A 16,887-nucleotide genomic window follows, 5' to 3' on the forward strand; every position below is an offset into this window, starting at 1 on the left:
ATAACTGTGACCTTAATTGCCTACCGTCTGTAAGCTGTTAGTGTCTTAACGACCGTTCCACAGGTGTATGTTCATTAATTGTTTATGGTTCATTGAACAAGCATGGGAAACAGTGTTTAAACCCTTTACAATGAAGATCTGTGAAGTTATTTGGATTTTTACAAATTATCTTTGAAAGGCAGGGTCCTGAAAAAGGGAAGTTTCTTTTTTTGCTGAGTTATATATATATATATATATATATATATATATATATATATATATATATATATATATATATATATATATATATATATATATATACATACATACATACATACAGTACCAGTCAAAAGTTTGGACACACCTACTCATTCCAGGGCTTTTCTTTATTTGTACTATTATCTACATTGTAGAATAATAGTGAAGACATCAAAACTATGAAGAAACACACATGGAATCATGTAGTAACCCAAAAAGTGTTAAACAAATCAAAATATATTTTATATTTTAGATTCTTCAAAGTAGCCACCCTTTGCCTTGATGACAGCTTTGCACACTCTTGACATTCTCTCAACCAGCTTCATGAGGTAGTCACCTGGAATGGATTTCAATTAACAGGTGTGCCTTGTTAAAAGTTAATTTGTTGAATTTCTTTCCTTCTTAGTGCGTTTGAGCCAATCAGTTGTGTTGTGACAAGGTAGGGTTGGTATACAGAAGATAGCACATGTAGCCTATAACCTGTTTTAGAGAAATGTAATCATTTAATATTGTAAGAGCTAATGAAAGCTCTTACAATATTAAATGATTACATTTAATATTGTCTGCTTATATGCCCCCTTTATTTATCCTACGGTTCTGACTTGGTGTACAGGGAGAACACTGTAAGAACGGCTCATGTTTTGAATTCTGTCGCTGTACATTTCAAAAGTGCTAAACAAATAGTTATATTGACTACATCCGTCCTAGCTCGCTCATTAATGTCTTAATTGAAATTATGGATTGCGTCTTTGTCACGGATTCTGCCGAGGCTGCTCCTCCTCCTTGTTCGGGCAGGCTTCGGCGTTCGTCGTCCCCGGAGTACTAGCTGCCACTGTTGAATGTTTCTATGGTTGATTGCTTTTGTCTGTCTATTGCACCTGTGTCCGTTTGTGTCTGATTATGTGTTCTATAAGTTGCCTGTGTTGTATTGGTTAGGTTGTGTGTTGTTTTTCGCATGTCAGTTAGTGCTGCGTGTTTGCTCTGTTTGTTGTTTTGGAGTTTACGCACAGTTTGCGTAATCGCTCGCCTCTGTGTGTTTTTGAGGCCGTTTATTGTATTTTTGCCTAGTGGTTAACTAGTAAACTTTGTTGGACTAAGCTTCGGTGTCCTGCGCCTGACTTCCACACCACACTTACATCAGCCCTTGACAGTCTTATCCGCTTGTCGTCCACTTATGCCATAGTTTGTATCTCAATTGTCATTAGAAACCACATTTGTTTAAGCAAGTTAGCTATATCATCTATGTTTTTTTAAAAGGCAGTAAATGAGGCTGAATGAACTGTTTCGCTGCCAGACAAGGCTCCACTGATAGCCAGGTGTAGCAGTGGTAAAATGTTGGGACAGCTTTATGTTGGCCCTAACAGTTTGTGGGCACCGTTTGTCACCGTTATAGTGCAATTAATGTTGTGTTGTGTTGTGTAGTGGCTTTGCTGGCATGCATCCCACTTTAAATTTGTTGTTTGCCCCACCAAGATGTACAGTCAGGGAAAAAAGTATTTGATCCCCTGCTGATTTTGTATGTTTGCCCACTGACAAAGACATGATCAGTCTATAATTTTAATGGTAGGTTTATTTGAATAGTAAGAGACAGAATAACAACAAAAAAATCCAGAAAAACGCATGTCAAAAATGTTATAAATTGATTTGCATTTTAATGAGGGAAATAAGTATTTGACCCCCTCTCAATCAGAAAGATTTCTGGCTCCCAGGTGTCTTTTATACAGGTAACGAGCTGAGATTAGGAGCACACTCTTAAAGGGAATGCTCCTAATCTCAGCTTGTTACCTGTATAAAAGACACCTGTCCACAGAAGCAATCAATCAATCAGATTCCAAACTCTCCACCATGGCCAAGACCTAAGAGCTCTCCAAGGATGTCAGGGACAAGATTGTAGACCTACACAAGGCTGGAATGGGCTACAAGACCATCGCCAAGCAGCTTGGTGAGAAGGTGACAACAGTTGGTACGATTATTCGCAAATGGAAGAAACACAAAATAACTGTCAATCTCCATCGGCCTGGGGCTCCATGCAAGATCTCACCTCGTGGAGTTGCAATGATCATGAGAACGGTGAGGAATCAGCCCAGAACTACACGGGAGGATCTTGTCAATGATCTCAAGGAGGCTGGGACCATAGTCACCTAGAAAACAATTGGTAACACACTACGCCGTGAAGGACTGAAATCCTGCAGCGCCCGCAAGGTCCCCCTGCTCAAGAAAGCACATATACAGGCCCGTCTGAAGTTTGCCAATGAACATCTGAATGATTCAGAGGAGAACTGGGTGAAAGCGTTGTGGTCAGATGAGACCAAAATCGAGCTCTTTGGCATCAACTCAACTCGCCGTGTTTGGAGGAGGAGGAATGCTGCCTATGACCCCAAGAACACCATCCCCACCATCAAACATGGAGGTGGAAACATTATGCTTTGGGGGTGTTTTTCTGCTAAGGGGACAGGACAACTTCACCGCATCAAAGGGACGATGGACGGCGCCATGTACCGTCAAATCTTGGGTGAGAACCTCCTTCCCTCAGCCAGGGCATTGAAAATGGGTCGTGGATGGGTATTCCAGCATGACAATGACCCAAAACACACGGCCAAGGTAACAAAGGAGTGGCTCAAGAAGAAGCACATTAAGGTCCTGGAGTGGCCTAGCCAGTCTCCAGACCTTAATCCCATAGAAAATCTGTGGAGGGAGCTGAAGGTTCGAGTTGCCAAACGTCAGCCTCGAAACCTTAATGACTTGGAGAAGATCTGCAAAGAGGAGTGGGACAAAACCCCTCCTGAGATGTGTGCAAACCTGGTGGCCAACTACAAGAAACATCTGACCTTTGTGATTGCCAACAAGGGTTTTGCCACCAAGTACTAAGTCATGTTTTGCAGAGGGGTCAAATACTTATTTCCCTCATTAAAATGCAAATACATTTATAACATTTTTGACATGCGTTTTTCTGGATTTTTTTGTTGTTATTCTGTCTCTCACTGTTCAAATAAACCTACCATTAAAAGTATAGACTGATCATGTCTTTGTCAGTGGGCAAACGTACAAAATCAGCAGGGGATCAGATACTTTTTTCCCTCACTGTACATGCTAAAATCGCCACTGACTATAGTATAGTAACAATGTGTTGCTCTCTTCGCGACCATACCTACTTTTGTAGCAGCCAATTTGTTCTCCTTCAGAACTCTCTGTGCGGCCATACCAACTAGTTAAGTAAGTCTCTCTCTCTCTCCCTCTCTCTCTCTCTCTCTCTGAAGTAAGGAGGTGTAGTGGTGTAGTTTACTCAGGAGGGTTGCTAACACTGATCTGAAGAGGCAGGGAGCATTCTTGGATGCAGTGGGTCGGCTTGTAAACACATTCGGCTGCGCTTAGGAGAGGAGAAAAACAAGTGGCTGTAGAGCTCGGAGAGTACCAGGCCTAGAGCCCTCTACTCTGCAGCTGGTTAGGGGGAGCCCACACGCACGCAGAAGCACACACACACACACACACACTCAAGCACGCACGCACGCACACACACACACACACACACACACACACACACACACACACACAGACTCAAGCACGCAGACTCACACACACACACACACACGCACGCAGACTCAAGCACGCACGCACACACACACACACACACACACACAGACTCAAGCACGCAGACACGCACACACGCACACACGCACGCAGACTCAAGCACGCACGCACACACACACAGGAATGCTTATGTGATATAATTATTATTTTGTAGATGTGTTATTACATTATGGAGACACACAGCTAAGTGGGAACTTTAAAAGCACTTGGGGCAGCACCTTGCTGTATCCCTATACTGCATGACTGGATGGCAGAAGACTGTGATGAGGTCATTAGTGGCTAAATAAGTAAAGAAGGAATAATGGCGAGGGGAGAACATTATGGTTGTCCCAATTGTCACCCTATTCCCTACATAGTGCACTGCTTTTGGTCCTGGTCAAAAGTAGTGCACTATACAGGGAATAGGGTGCCATTTGTGATGCAGTCCTTGTCATGATGACCCAGAGCTGATTGAGCCAGTGGACTCATTGAGGAGAGAGTGCTCTGCTCCATGTGTATTATATCTGGACTCATTGAGGAGAGAGAGATTGCTCTGCTCGGTCATAGAGGTGTCTGTAGATGAAGCAGTGGAGCATAGTAGTCTGCTCACCTAACCCATCTTGACGCATACGAAAACATAAAACTCTCACACACATACACAGAAGCACTGACTGCACTTGGATCTAGGAGGCGGTCTGCTCTCTCTTTCTATTTATGTCGGTGCATCCCAAATGGCACCCTATTCCCTATATAGTGCACCTTTGACCAGAGCCTTATACAGTTGAAGTCGGAAGTTTACATACACTTAGGTTGGAGTCATTAAAACTCGTTTTTCAACCACTCCTCAAATTTCTTGTTAACAAACTATAGTTTTGGCAAGTCGGTTAGGACATCTACTTTGTGCATGACACAAGTAATTTTTCCAACAATTGTTTACAGACAGATTATTTCACTTATAATTCACTGTATCACAATTCCAGTGGGTCAGAAGTTTACATACACTAAGTTGACTGTGCCTTTAAACAGCTTGGAAAATTCCAGAAAATGATGTCATGGCTTTAGAAGCTTCTGATAGACTAATAGACATAATTTGAGTCAATTGGAGGTGTACCTGTGGATGTATTTCAAGGCCTACCTTCAAACTCAGTGCCTCTTTGCTTGACATCATGAGAAAATAAAAGAAAATCAGCCAAGACCTCAGAAAAAAAATGGTAGACCTCCACAAGTCTGGTTTATCCTTGGGAGCAATTTCCAAACTCCTGAAGGTACTACGTTCATCTGTACAAACAATAGTACCGAAGTATAAACACCATGGGACCACGCAGCCGTCACACTGCTCAGGAAGGAGACGCGTTCTGTCTCCTAGAGATTAATTTACTTTGGTACATAAAGTGCAAATCAATCCCAGAACAACAGCAAAGGACCTTGTGAAGATGCTGGAGGAAACAGGTATAAAAATATCTATATCCACAATAAAACGAGTCCTATATCGACGTAACCTGAAAGGCTGCTCAGCAAGGAAGAATCCACTGCTCCAAAACCGCAATAAAACGGCCAGACTACAGTTTGCAACTGCACATGGGGACAAAGATCTTACTTTTTGGAGAAATGTCCTCTGGTCTGATGAAACAAAAATAGAACTGTTTGGCCATAATGACCATCGTTATGTTTGGAGGAAAAAGGGGGCGCTTGCAAACCGAAGAACACCATCCCAACCGTGAAGCACGGGGGTGGCAGCATCATGCTGTGGAGGTGCTTTGCTGCAGGAGGGACTGGTGCACTTCACAAAATAGATGGCATCATGAGGAAGGAAAATTATGTGGATATATTGAAACAACATCTCAAGACATCAGTCAGGAAGTTAAAGCTTGGTCGCAAATGGGTCTTCCAAATGGACAATAACCCCAAGCATACTTCCAAAGTTGTGGCAAAATGGCTTAAGGAAAACAAAGTCAAGGAGTTGGAGTGGCCATCACAAAGCCATGACCTCAATCCTATATAAAATGAGTGGGCAGAACTGAAAAAGCGTGTGCGAGCAAGGAGGCCTACAAACTTCACTCAGTTACACCAGCTCTGTCAGGAGGAATGGGCCAAAATTCACCCAACTTATTGTGGGAAGCTTGTGGAAGGCTACCCAAAATGTTTGACCCAAGTTAAACAAGTTTAAATATATTTGGCTAAGGTGTATGTAAACTTTCGACTTCAACTGTATATAGATAATAGGGTGTCATTTGGGAAGCAACCTGTCTTTTCTGAAGGGTTATAGTGTTCCTGTCTTACCTCTGAGGTCGGTCTGGGTGTTGCCTGGCCCGGTGTGTGTGTTCTGCCGATTCATGCGCATCGACGTGCGCAGCGGAGTGTGTCTCTGATCATCCAGGTAGGCCAGGTCCTCCAGGTGAGCCGAGCTGGTGGCTGAGGGTGTGTGTGTGTGTGTGTGTGTAAGACAGGTGGGGAAAGGAGAGGAGAGGAGAGAAATAAACCGTTAGCTTTGATTCACATACAGCATTATACTAGCTCATGCCAGTATCCTGAGGCGGTTTGGTCGTCAAGACTGAGTAAGTTCACAGTAAAGTTTAGAGAGGAAGGCAGGAGGGAGGGATGCAATATGGCTGTTACATGGACCTGTCCCCCATATCCCTCTGAACGGCTGTTCCATGGGCTTGTGAGAGGAGGCAGATGCCACCCAGACCCTGTGGATTAATTAACTCTGCAGACAAATGTCTTATTCATGGAGAAAAATCCTTCACACCAACACTGCTGCTGCTGCTTGTTCACACTATGCTGTGTCTGCAGACCAGCTCTGCTCTGGGGGCCACTGCATCGTCAATGAGATTACAGAGGCTGGTGTGTGTGTGTGCGGGTGTGCCGGGGGGGGGGGGGTGGTCAGTTCCCTCAACCCACCAAATCAGTGGGAGCTGCAGCCTCAAAGCCAGTCAGAGGAGGACATATTTATGACTAAGTGAACTGTCAGTAATAAGGGATGTCTACAGCAATGTCAGACCACAGCCTCAACGAAGGATGTGATGGTAACATTAGATGTGCTAATGCTCAGCCAAATAGTCAAGCACAGGAGAGAGAGAGAGAGAGAGAGAGAGAGAGAGAGAGAGAGAGAGAAACATTCACTACTCTACTACAGCATGGAGGTCAATCAGTCAATCACACCTTGAGGCACTGTCTTCTTTGAAACTCTACCTGAATATATCCACAGATGCATCATGGAGTGAGGAAAGAGAGGGAGGGGGTCAAGCATGGCTCCTATTGACACCCTCTCAGATCAGCCCTAACTCGTCAGTAGCATCTATCCAGGCAAACTGGACCCAGGTTGGAAGTACAATATAATCCACAGGGAGAGATCTAGAGAGGTCTGCTGGGATCAGATCAGTCTAACACTGGTCTCTTCCTCCTCTGTCCCTGCTGTCTGTCCGTCTCAGAGGGTTCCCCTCCCAGCAGCTTGTGTGCAGCACCAGCTCAGTGTTAATGCTCCAGTAGCATGTGTGTCTGTGCTGCTGATTGCAGTGAGTCACTACAGCCAACCAGCCATGGAGCCAACCAACGATGAGGCTCACGGCACAGCTTTCCCAAAATGGAGGGAAGACAGCAGCTGGGAATGCTGGGGGCTTGGCCCTGGACCTTACTGGAATGGGGGTGGCCATGGTCATGGAACTGGGTGATGGTATCTGCACCCTATTCCCTATATATTGTACTACTTTTGTTCACAGCCCTATGGGCCCTGGTAAAAACAACTAGTGCACTAAATAGGAAATAGGGTGTCATTTGGGACACAGCAGGGGTAAGAAACGCCACTCGTACTACCACTACCACTAAACTAGCCTGGTTCATTTGTGCTGAATAGCCTGCATGTTTGGCATGACAATGACCATAAGTGTTGGCAAGACAGCACAAACAGATCTGGGTCCAGGTTACCACTAAACCAAGACACAAGGTCAAAGATAATGGTTGGCTTAGGAAATATGCTACTGGAGCATTAACACTGAGCTGGTGCTGCACACAAGCTGCTGGGAGGGGAACCCTCTGAGACGGACAGACAGCAGGGACAGAGGAGGAAGAGACCAGTGTTAGACTGATCTCATCCCAGCAGACCTCTCTAGATCTCTCCCTGTGGATTATATTGTACTTCCAACCTGGGTCCAGTTTGCCTGGAGAGATGCTACTGACGAGTTAGGGCTGATCTGAGAGGGTGTCAATAGGAGCCATGTTTGACCCCCTCCCTCTCTTTCCTCACTCCATGATGCATCTGTGGATCTATTCAGTTTCAAAGAAGACAGTGCCTCAAGGTGTGATTGACTGATTGACCTCCATGCTGTAGTAGAGTAGTGAATCTCTCTCTCCCTCTCTCTCTTCCTCCCCCTCCCTCCCTACCTCCTATTTGGCTGAGCATTAGCACATCTAATGTTACCATCACATCCTTCGTTGAGGCTGTGGTCTGACAACAGTCAGAAGCTAAGCTCAAACTCTCCCTTTCTTCAACTGGGTTTCAATCTGAGGAGGACTGAGTTGTGAGTTGAGTTCACTATCTATCAGCAATGCAGAAGGCAGGTGCTATGACTCCTCAGTGTGTGTCTGTGCCAATGCAGCTAAGACAGCACAACTAGCGTGCTCAGTGGAAATGGAGGGAAAAACCAGAGAGAGGAGAGAGACATCATGATGAAATGACTCTTGGCGCTGAATAGCATGGTGGAGACCCTGCCCAGCTGTGTGCGTGAATGCGCGTGTGCGTGTTCCTGCTTTAACAACCCAGTGATAACACACAGGTCCAGGAACATTGCTGCTCTCTGATATACATCCAGGCTGGGCAGTAGGCCAGGCCTGAGACCTCAACAGTCCAGCCAGTTATCCCACAACACATTTCAGAAATGAACTAAATGCTATTGTCTCCTCTAAAATGTGATGCAATCTCCCTCTCCCTTTACGAGGGTAAATAGAGGTATTGACATTTCTAGTGTAATATTTCCACAATACAGGTTGCATACCAAATTGGACCCTATTTTGGACCTACCCTAAATTATTAATATCTACAGAGCTGAACATTCTAAAGAATGGCATGGTCTGATTATGTTTTATTAGTCTGGTCTTCAAGGCCAAAGAGTTTGAGGAGAAAGTACATTTTTCAATGAGAGGTTTCTATTCATTTCTGTTCTATTCCACTTAAAATACTACTGAGATGACTGTGAAAGAGACTGAAAAGGAATCCTCCTTTAAGATGATATATTTCCTCCCTCCTTCACCCTCTCTCTCCTCCTTTCCCACCTCCTCAGCCTCCCTTTCCTCTCACTCCATGTTCTCAGCCAGTTCTCTCCTCCTGCACTTCAAAGCCGTGTCTCTCTCCCTCTCCCTCTCACTCTCAGTGACTCAGGGGGATAGAAATGGTTAATGCCTGAAGCTCTGATGTTCCTCTGCCGTGGGAGACCAGCCAATCCACGGCCTCCTCTCCTCCCTCCTTTCTTCCATCCCTCGCTCTTCTTCCCCTTTGTGGAGGCGATAGCTCTCCCTCTTTCCCTTCTTCCTAACGCATCTATTTCTCTCCTCCTTCTCAGTCCCATTCCAGCACTCTCAAGGATCATTCTACTGTAGGCCTGGATAAAATAAATCTCTCGTTCTTTCGTTCCTCTCCCTCCCTCCTTCATTCTCTCACCTCATCTCACATAATGTTATTTCTCGAGCAGCTCTTGAGCCCACTCATCCTGACTGCTCTGTCTTTTTTCAAGGACTCATTATTGAAGCAGGAGAATACATTAAAGCTCATTCAATCTAAACCACTGTCTGTACACCCTCTACCTGTCAGACAGACAATGTCATATATGAGAAGGTGAGGTATATTACTCCTTTTAGTGAAACTGTAGCACACGGCTAAGAATGAAACAAAACACTGGGAATTCATTCTAAGTGGTATGTTAGTAATTACATTGGAATAAAGCCTATTCTATGTCGGAACCACACTGCATCTTTGCAATACTGTAACATCTGAAGGGAAGGCTCAATAATACAGCTCATCTCCCATGAATGTCTCGGCTCTGAATAACGGGACAATAATACAATAAGATCCATCAGGAATGGCAGCCTGTTATGTAACTTCACATTTTAAGATGCAATTAGCCATACTTTGGGGAAGAAGCTATTTGAGGCATGCCATAAGTGTCACAATTAGACACACATACACTACCGGTCAAAAGTTTTAGAACACCTACTCATTCAAGGTTTATTTTTTATTTTTACTATTTTCTAGCCACCCTTTGCCTTGATGACAGCTTTGCACACTCTTGGCATTCTCTCAACCAGCTTCATGAGGTAGTCACCTGGAATGCATTTCAATTAATAGGTGTGCCTTCTTAAAAGTTAATTTGTGGAATTTCTTTCCTTCTTAATGTGTTTGAGCCAATCAGTTGTGTTGTGACAAGGTAGGGGGGTTATACAGAAGACAGCCCTATTTGGTAAAAGACCAAGTCCGTATTACGGCAAGAACAGCTCAAATAAGCAAAGAGAAACGACAGTCCATCATTATTTTAAGACATGAAGGTCAGTCACTCTGGAAAATTTCAATAACTTTAAACGTTTCTTCAAGTGCAGTCGCAAAAAACATCAAGCGCTATGATGAAACTGGCTCTCATGAGGACTGCCACAGGAATGGAAGACCCAGAGTTACCTCTCAAATCAAATCAAAATGTATTTGCCACATGCACCGAATACAACAGGTGTAGACATTACAGTGAAATGCTTACTTACAAGCCCTTAACCAACAATGCAGTTTTTAAAGAAAAAGTAAAATTTAAAAAAGCAAATAACTAAAGAGCAGCAGTAAAATAAAATAACAGTAGAGAGGCTACATACAGGGGGTACCGGTACAGAGTCAATGTGCGGGGGCACCGGCTAGTCCTCTGCTGCAGAGGATAAGTTCATTAGAGTTACCAGCCTCAGAAATTGCAGCCCAAATAAATGCTTCACAGAGTTCAAGTAACAGACACATCTCAACATCAACTGTTCAGAGGAGACTGTGTGAATCCGGCCTTCATGATCGAATTGCTGCAAAGAAACCACTACCAAAAGACCCCAATAATAAGAAGAGACTTGCTTGGGCCAAGAAACACGAACAATGGACATTAGACCGGTGGAAATTTGTCCTTTGGTCTGGAGTCCAAATTTGAGATTTCTGATTCCAACCGCTGTGTCTTTATGAGACACGGTGTGGATGAACGGATGATTTGGGGCGGCAGGTAGCTTAGTGGTTAAGAGCGTTGTGCCAGTAACCGAAAGGTCGCTGGTTCTAATCCCCAAGCCGACTAGGTGAAAAATCTGTCGATGTGCCCTTGAGCAAGGCACTTAACCCTGATTGCTCCTGTAAGTCGCTCTGGATAAGAGCGTCTACTAAATGACTAAAATGTAAAATGTAAAATGATCTCCGCATGTGTATTTCCCACCGAAAAGCATGGAGGAGGAGGTATGGGGGTGCTTTGCTGGTGACACTGTCTGTGATTTATTTAGAATTGAAGGCACACTTAACCAGCATGGCTACCACATCATTCTGCAGCGATACGCCATCCCATCTGGTTTGGGCTTAGTGGGACTATCATTTGTTTTTCAACAGGACAATGACCCAACACACCTCCAGGCTATTTTACCAAGAAGGAGAGTGATGGAGTGCTGCATTAGATGACCTGGCCTCCACAATCCCCCGACCTCAACCAAATTGAGATGGTTTGGGATGAGTCTGACCGCAGAGTGATGGAAAAGCAGCCAACAAGTGCTCAGCATATGTGGGAACTCCTTCAAGACTGTTGGAAAAGCATTCCAGGTGAAGCTGGTTGAGAGAATGCCAAGAGTGTGCAAAGCTGTCATCAAGGCAAAGGGTGGCTATTTGAAAAACAAATATAAAATATATTTTGATTTGTTTAACACTTTTTTGTTACTACATGATTCCATATGTGTTATTTCATAGTTTTGATGTCTTCACTATTATTCTACAATGTAGAAAATAGTAAAAAATAAAGAAAAACCCTTGAATGAGTAGGTGTTCTAAAACTTTTGACCGGTAGAGTACCTTTTCTACGTAACGTTCCCCTCAACATTCAGATAAAATTGACAGAATGTGGAAAAACATTTTTTTCCTGGAATCAAACAATAGAGCACTATATGTTGAGAATGAGACTGTCATCATTATCTTGCGCCGTTTAGATAAACAGGGAGGAAGGACACTGCATAAGGTCGCAGTCAAGCTTAAGCTGTAGGTCAAAGTCATAGGTCAAAGGTTAGGATATGTGTGTACAGTAGGAACAGACCAAGCAGGAAGAGAGAGGAAGAGGGTAGGATTCACCTGCGACAGAGTTAGGGCGAGGCATGAGGTACAGAGGGATGGAGTGAGCGGAGTGGGAGGACATGCTGTCCAGGTGTCTCTCTGGGATCTTGTTGAGACTGTAGGTGGAGGCAGCCATGTTCTCGTCCACACGGTAGAGGAACGAGTCAGTGCCAGACTTCTGGCTCTGCCACAACTTCAGGTTACTGCCGCGTGAGAAACCCCCCTCACCATATTTACCCCCCCGCTCAGCGTTCTCCGAGTAGCTGGTCAGGGTGGCTGGAAGGAAGGAACAAAGGGAGTAGAGGGGTCAGAGTGAAGGGAAGGAGGGGTTGCCTCTGCTACGACCATGCTTGATGACCCAACGTCACAACCAATCACGTACAGTGCATTCGGAAAGTATTCAGACCCCTTGACTGTCTCCACATTGTGTTACAGCCTTATTCTAAAATTGATTAAATAATTTTTTCCCCTTCATCAATCTACACACAATACCCATAATGACGCAAAAACAGATTTTTGTTGAAGCACCTTTGGCAGCGATTACAGCATCGAATCTTCTTGGGTATGACGCTACAATCTGTTTTTGGGGAGTTTCTCCCATTCTTCTCAGCAGATCCTCTCAAGCTCTGTCAGGTTGGATGGGGAGCGTCGCTGCACAGCTATTTTCAGGTCTCTCCTGAGATGTTCGATCAGGTTCAAGTACGGGCTCTGACTGGGCCACTCAAGGACATTCAGAGACGTGTGCCGAAGCCACTCCTGCGCTGTCTTGGCTGTGTGCTTAGGGTCGTTGTCCTGTTGGAAGGTGAACCCTCGCCCCAGTCTGAGGACCTGAGCGCTCTGGAGCAGGTTTTCATCGAGGATTTCTCTGTACTTTACTCCATTCATCTTTCCCTCGATCCTGACTAGTCTCCCAGTCCCTGCCGCTGAAAAACATCCCCACATCATGATGCTGCCACCACCATGCTTCACCGTAGGGATGGTGCCAGGTTTCCTCCAGAAGTGACGCTTGGCATTCAGGCCAATGAGTTCAATCTTGGTTTCATCAGACCAGAGAATCTTGTTTCTCATGGTCTGAGAGTCCTTTAGGTGCCTTATGGCAAACTCCAAGCGGGCTGTCATGTGCCTTTTACTGAGGAGTGGCTTCCGTCTGGCCACTCTACCATAAAGGCCTGATTGGTGGAGTGCTGCAGAGATGGTTGTCCTTCTGGAAGGTTCTCCCATCTCCACAGAGGAACTCTAGACCCCTGTCAGAATTAATAGTCTTGGTGGTTCCAAACTTCTTCCATTTAAGAATGATGGAGGCCACTGTGTTCTTGGGGACCTTCAATGCTGTAAACAATTTTTGGTACCCTTCCCCAGATCTGTGCCTCGACACAATCCTGTCTCGGAGCTCTACGGCAATTCCTTGGTTTTTACTCTGACATGCACTGTCAACTGTGGCACCTTATATAGACAGGCGTGTGCCTTTCCAAATCATGTCCAATCAATTGAATTTACCACATGTGGACTCCAATCAAGTTGTAGAAACATCTCAAGGATGATCAATGGAAACAGGATGCACCTGAGCTCAATTTCGAGTCTCATAGCAAAGGTTCTGAAAACGTATGTAAATAAGGTATTTCAAATTTTATTTTAATACATTTGCAAACATTTCTAAAAACCTGTTTTCGCTTTGTCATTATGGGGTATTGTTTGTAGATTGATGAGATTTTTTTTTATTCAATACATTTTAGAATAAGGCTGTAACGTAACAACATTTGGAAAAAGGGAAGGGGTCTGAATAATTTCAGAATGCACTGTAAATGTCTGTAGTATAGTATACATGAAAAGCTACAGTATTGTTGTGTTTTTGCATGCGTGCGTTCATGTGTGTGTGTGTGTGTGTATATAGTCCATCCCCCTCACCGATGATGCCGCTGTCCCGGCTCTCTAGGGTGGAGGTGGGGCTGGTGACAGATCCGTAGGCATGGTCCTTGTTGCCCTGGTTACCCCCGGGCATGGCACCATCGGCGCCGGGCGGCAGGGTGGAGCAGGGGGAGCCGGCCGGGGGGGAGGCTGTGCTGCTAGTCAGGGTGGAGCACGGACTGATCCTCTGGTTACCAGCCAGGTCCTGGAGGAGAAATACACACAGTCAGTGCCCACGCCCACACACACACACACCCCAGAAAACCAAGACGAATGAGACCACCATCAATAGGAGAGGAGCAAATTACCACCACAAGGTAATGGAGGAAGTAATCACATGTTGAGTCTCTCGGTTTCAAACATCTCTGGCGCTAGTAAGCACTGAGCCTGGTAGTGGAAACTGGAAACCATGCTACTGTCTTAGGGTTCTGTGTAGGTGTATAATTGTCTGGGACCAATAGTACTGAAGCTTCCATTTGATCTCTAGCAGCAGATTGACTCCACAGCCTTGCTGAGAGAGAGAGAGAGCTTTAAACAGTTCCTGCCCCTGCCCTGCTCCCATTGGATGTTACCTGTCACAATGTTACTGGCATGGCTAATCTACACGCGCACACACACAGTGTCATTATTTGTAAAGTCAAAGGTAGAGGACACTCAATTCATGTAGCTGCTGTAGTGCTTAAAAAAACAGGTTTATTGTGCAAATATACTGTGTAAACATCCTACTGTAAATGAGTTTGAGTCCATCCTTGTATTTATATTTCTGCTAAATGTACTCCATTTTTATTCCATTGAGCTTATTTTTTATTATGCTTAACTTACTTACGCTTATTTTGTCGCATTGTTGAGAGGTGAACCTGCAAGAAACCATTTCATTGTACTGTGTACCATGTGTATCATGTGCATATGACAAATACACTTGATCTACTGTAGAAGACCATGGCTCCCCCTCACATAGCCTCAACTCAACCCCAAGCCTCAATTGCTTAGCCCCCTTTGTATCCAGTCTATGAAACAGTCAGACCGCCCCTGGTCTTCCTGGTCAGTGTGAGTCAGTCAGTGTAGTGACGGGACAACAGAGAGCCAGGTCAGGTCGCATGCTGCCCGTTACGTGTCCCCGTTCATCTCCGTCTCCTCTCCCCCCCACCCCTGGGGCCTACGGGGGTTGGGGCCTGTACAGTCATTGAGTTAGGCAGGCCCAGTAAGAGCTGTCATCTGTACTCAGGGTTTGGAAGAGAGCAGTCAATCGGCACATTTACAGGGTCGGTCTGTGAGAGGCTAGCAGAAAACTAACACACACAGCACCTCTATACATCAAGCAGTATAACCTCCATCTGCTGGGCTAGTGCACTCTGGTTGCATCCCAAATGGCACCCTATTCCATATATAGTGCACTACTTCAAATGTAGTGCACTACATAGGCAATAGGGTGCCATTTGGGATGTCTCCTCTGTGTGTTAGTCTGACCATCTGACCTTAAAAAGCACGGTAGAATTAGATTGAACTTGGATGCGTGAAGAAGCGGAGAGGTGGAGAGGGGAGAGGCAATTAATGGCCGGCTTTCTGGAGGTTGAGAAGGTCACCTTCCTCCCTAAGCCAATAGGCTTTAGCTATCCTGCAGAGATCCCAGCTACTGTAACTATCCTACCTACTGTAGCCCATCAAAGTTAATTGTATATAGATTTTAACAGTAAAAGGAAACGTATACTTTAATATCCTCATATTGCCACCCTTGAGGGTTTCAACGTCTTTTCATGGATCTAAAATAAACATTAGCTGTTTATATATCAAACAAGATATTTAGGGCAGGCTATATTTGTGAAGAAAATATCGGAAAATGTGACTTTGTAGAGGGAGCACACACGGCAGGGGTCCACGATGAGTCACTGACTGCATCCCAAATGGCACCCTATTCCCTACATTGTGCACTACTTTTCACCAGAGCCCTATGACCCTTATTTCTAAAGCAAGAAGCCACTCTATACACCCCCACCACTACAGCGTAACAGCACTAACATCTAGCATGCTCTATCAGTCTAATCGGTTAGCCACACTGCATCAGCCCGTACCTATACAGTCCATAACACACCTACCTGAAGCAACAGGTAACACCCCAGCCCCCGCCCTCTATGTCTCTGTATATCTCTCTCTCACACACTCTTGCTCTTAATCTCGCTCTCCTCTCGCTCTCTCCATATCTCTCGTTCTCTGACGTTGTTTGTCTCCCTCTTCTGTAAACGTAGACTTGTCAAATTAGGTTTGAGGTACAGAAAGCAGGTAATCTGCTGTAGTGCTTAAAAACAGACTTATTGTGCCAAGATATATATATATATATACACTGAACAAAAATATAAACACAACATGTAAAGTGTTGGTCCCATGTTTCATGAACTGAAATCAAAGATCCCAGACATTTTCCATACGCACAAAAAGCTTATTTCTCTAAGTGAGCATTTCTCCTTTGCCAAGATAATCCATCCACCTGACAGGTGTGGCATATCAAGAAGCTGATTAAACAGCATGATCATTACACAGGTACACCTTGTTCTGGGGACAATAAAAGACCACTAAAATGTGCAGTTTTGTCACACAACACAATACCACAGATGTCTCAAGTTGTGAGGGAGCGTGCAATTGACATGCTGACTGCAGGAATGTCCAACAGAGCTGTTGCCTGAGAATTGAATGTTCATTTCTCTACCATAAGCTGCCTCTCACATAGTTTTAGAGAATTTGGCAGTACATCCAACCGGCCTCACAACCGCAAACCACATATAACCATGCCAGCCCAGGACCTCCACATCTGGCTTCTTCACCTGCGGGATGGTCTGAACTGTAACTGAGTAAAATCTTTGAAATTGTTGCATGTT

At 44.7% G+C, this 16,887-nt stretch overlaps 1 protein-coding gene across 1 annotated transcript in view; it reads right to left on the reverse strand.

The window, feature by feature from the left end:
- Positions 1 to 16,887, reverse strand: part of LOC311100971 (protein TANC2-like) — a gene marked incomplete at both ends in the record, with an annotated part of 174,237 nt that overhangs the window by 48,329 nt on the left and 109,021 nt on the right. The window contains 3 exons of the mRNA XM_084141975.1: positions 6,085 to 6,216; positions 12,131 to 12,388; positions 14,018 to 14,222. Coding sequence (XP_083998101.1) covers positions 6,085 to 6,216; positions 12,131 to 12,388; positions 14,018 to 14,222 — 595 coding nt within the window. The remainder of the gene's footprint in view (positions 1 to 6,084; positions 6,217 to 12,130; positions 12,389 to 14,017; positions 14,223 to 16,887) is intronic.

The sequence above is a fragment of the Coregonus lavaretus genome (assembly GCF_964263955.1).
Source record: "Coregonus lavaretus genome assembly, chromosome: 25".
Classification (NCBI taxonomy): domain Eukaryota; kingdom Metazoa; phylum Chordata; class Actinopteri; order Salmoniformes; family Salmonidae; genus Coregonus; species Coregonus lavaretus.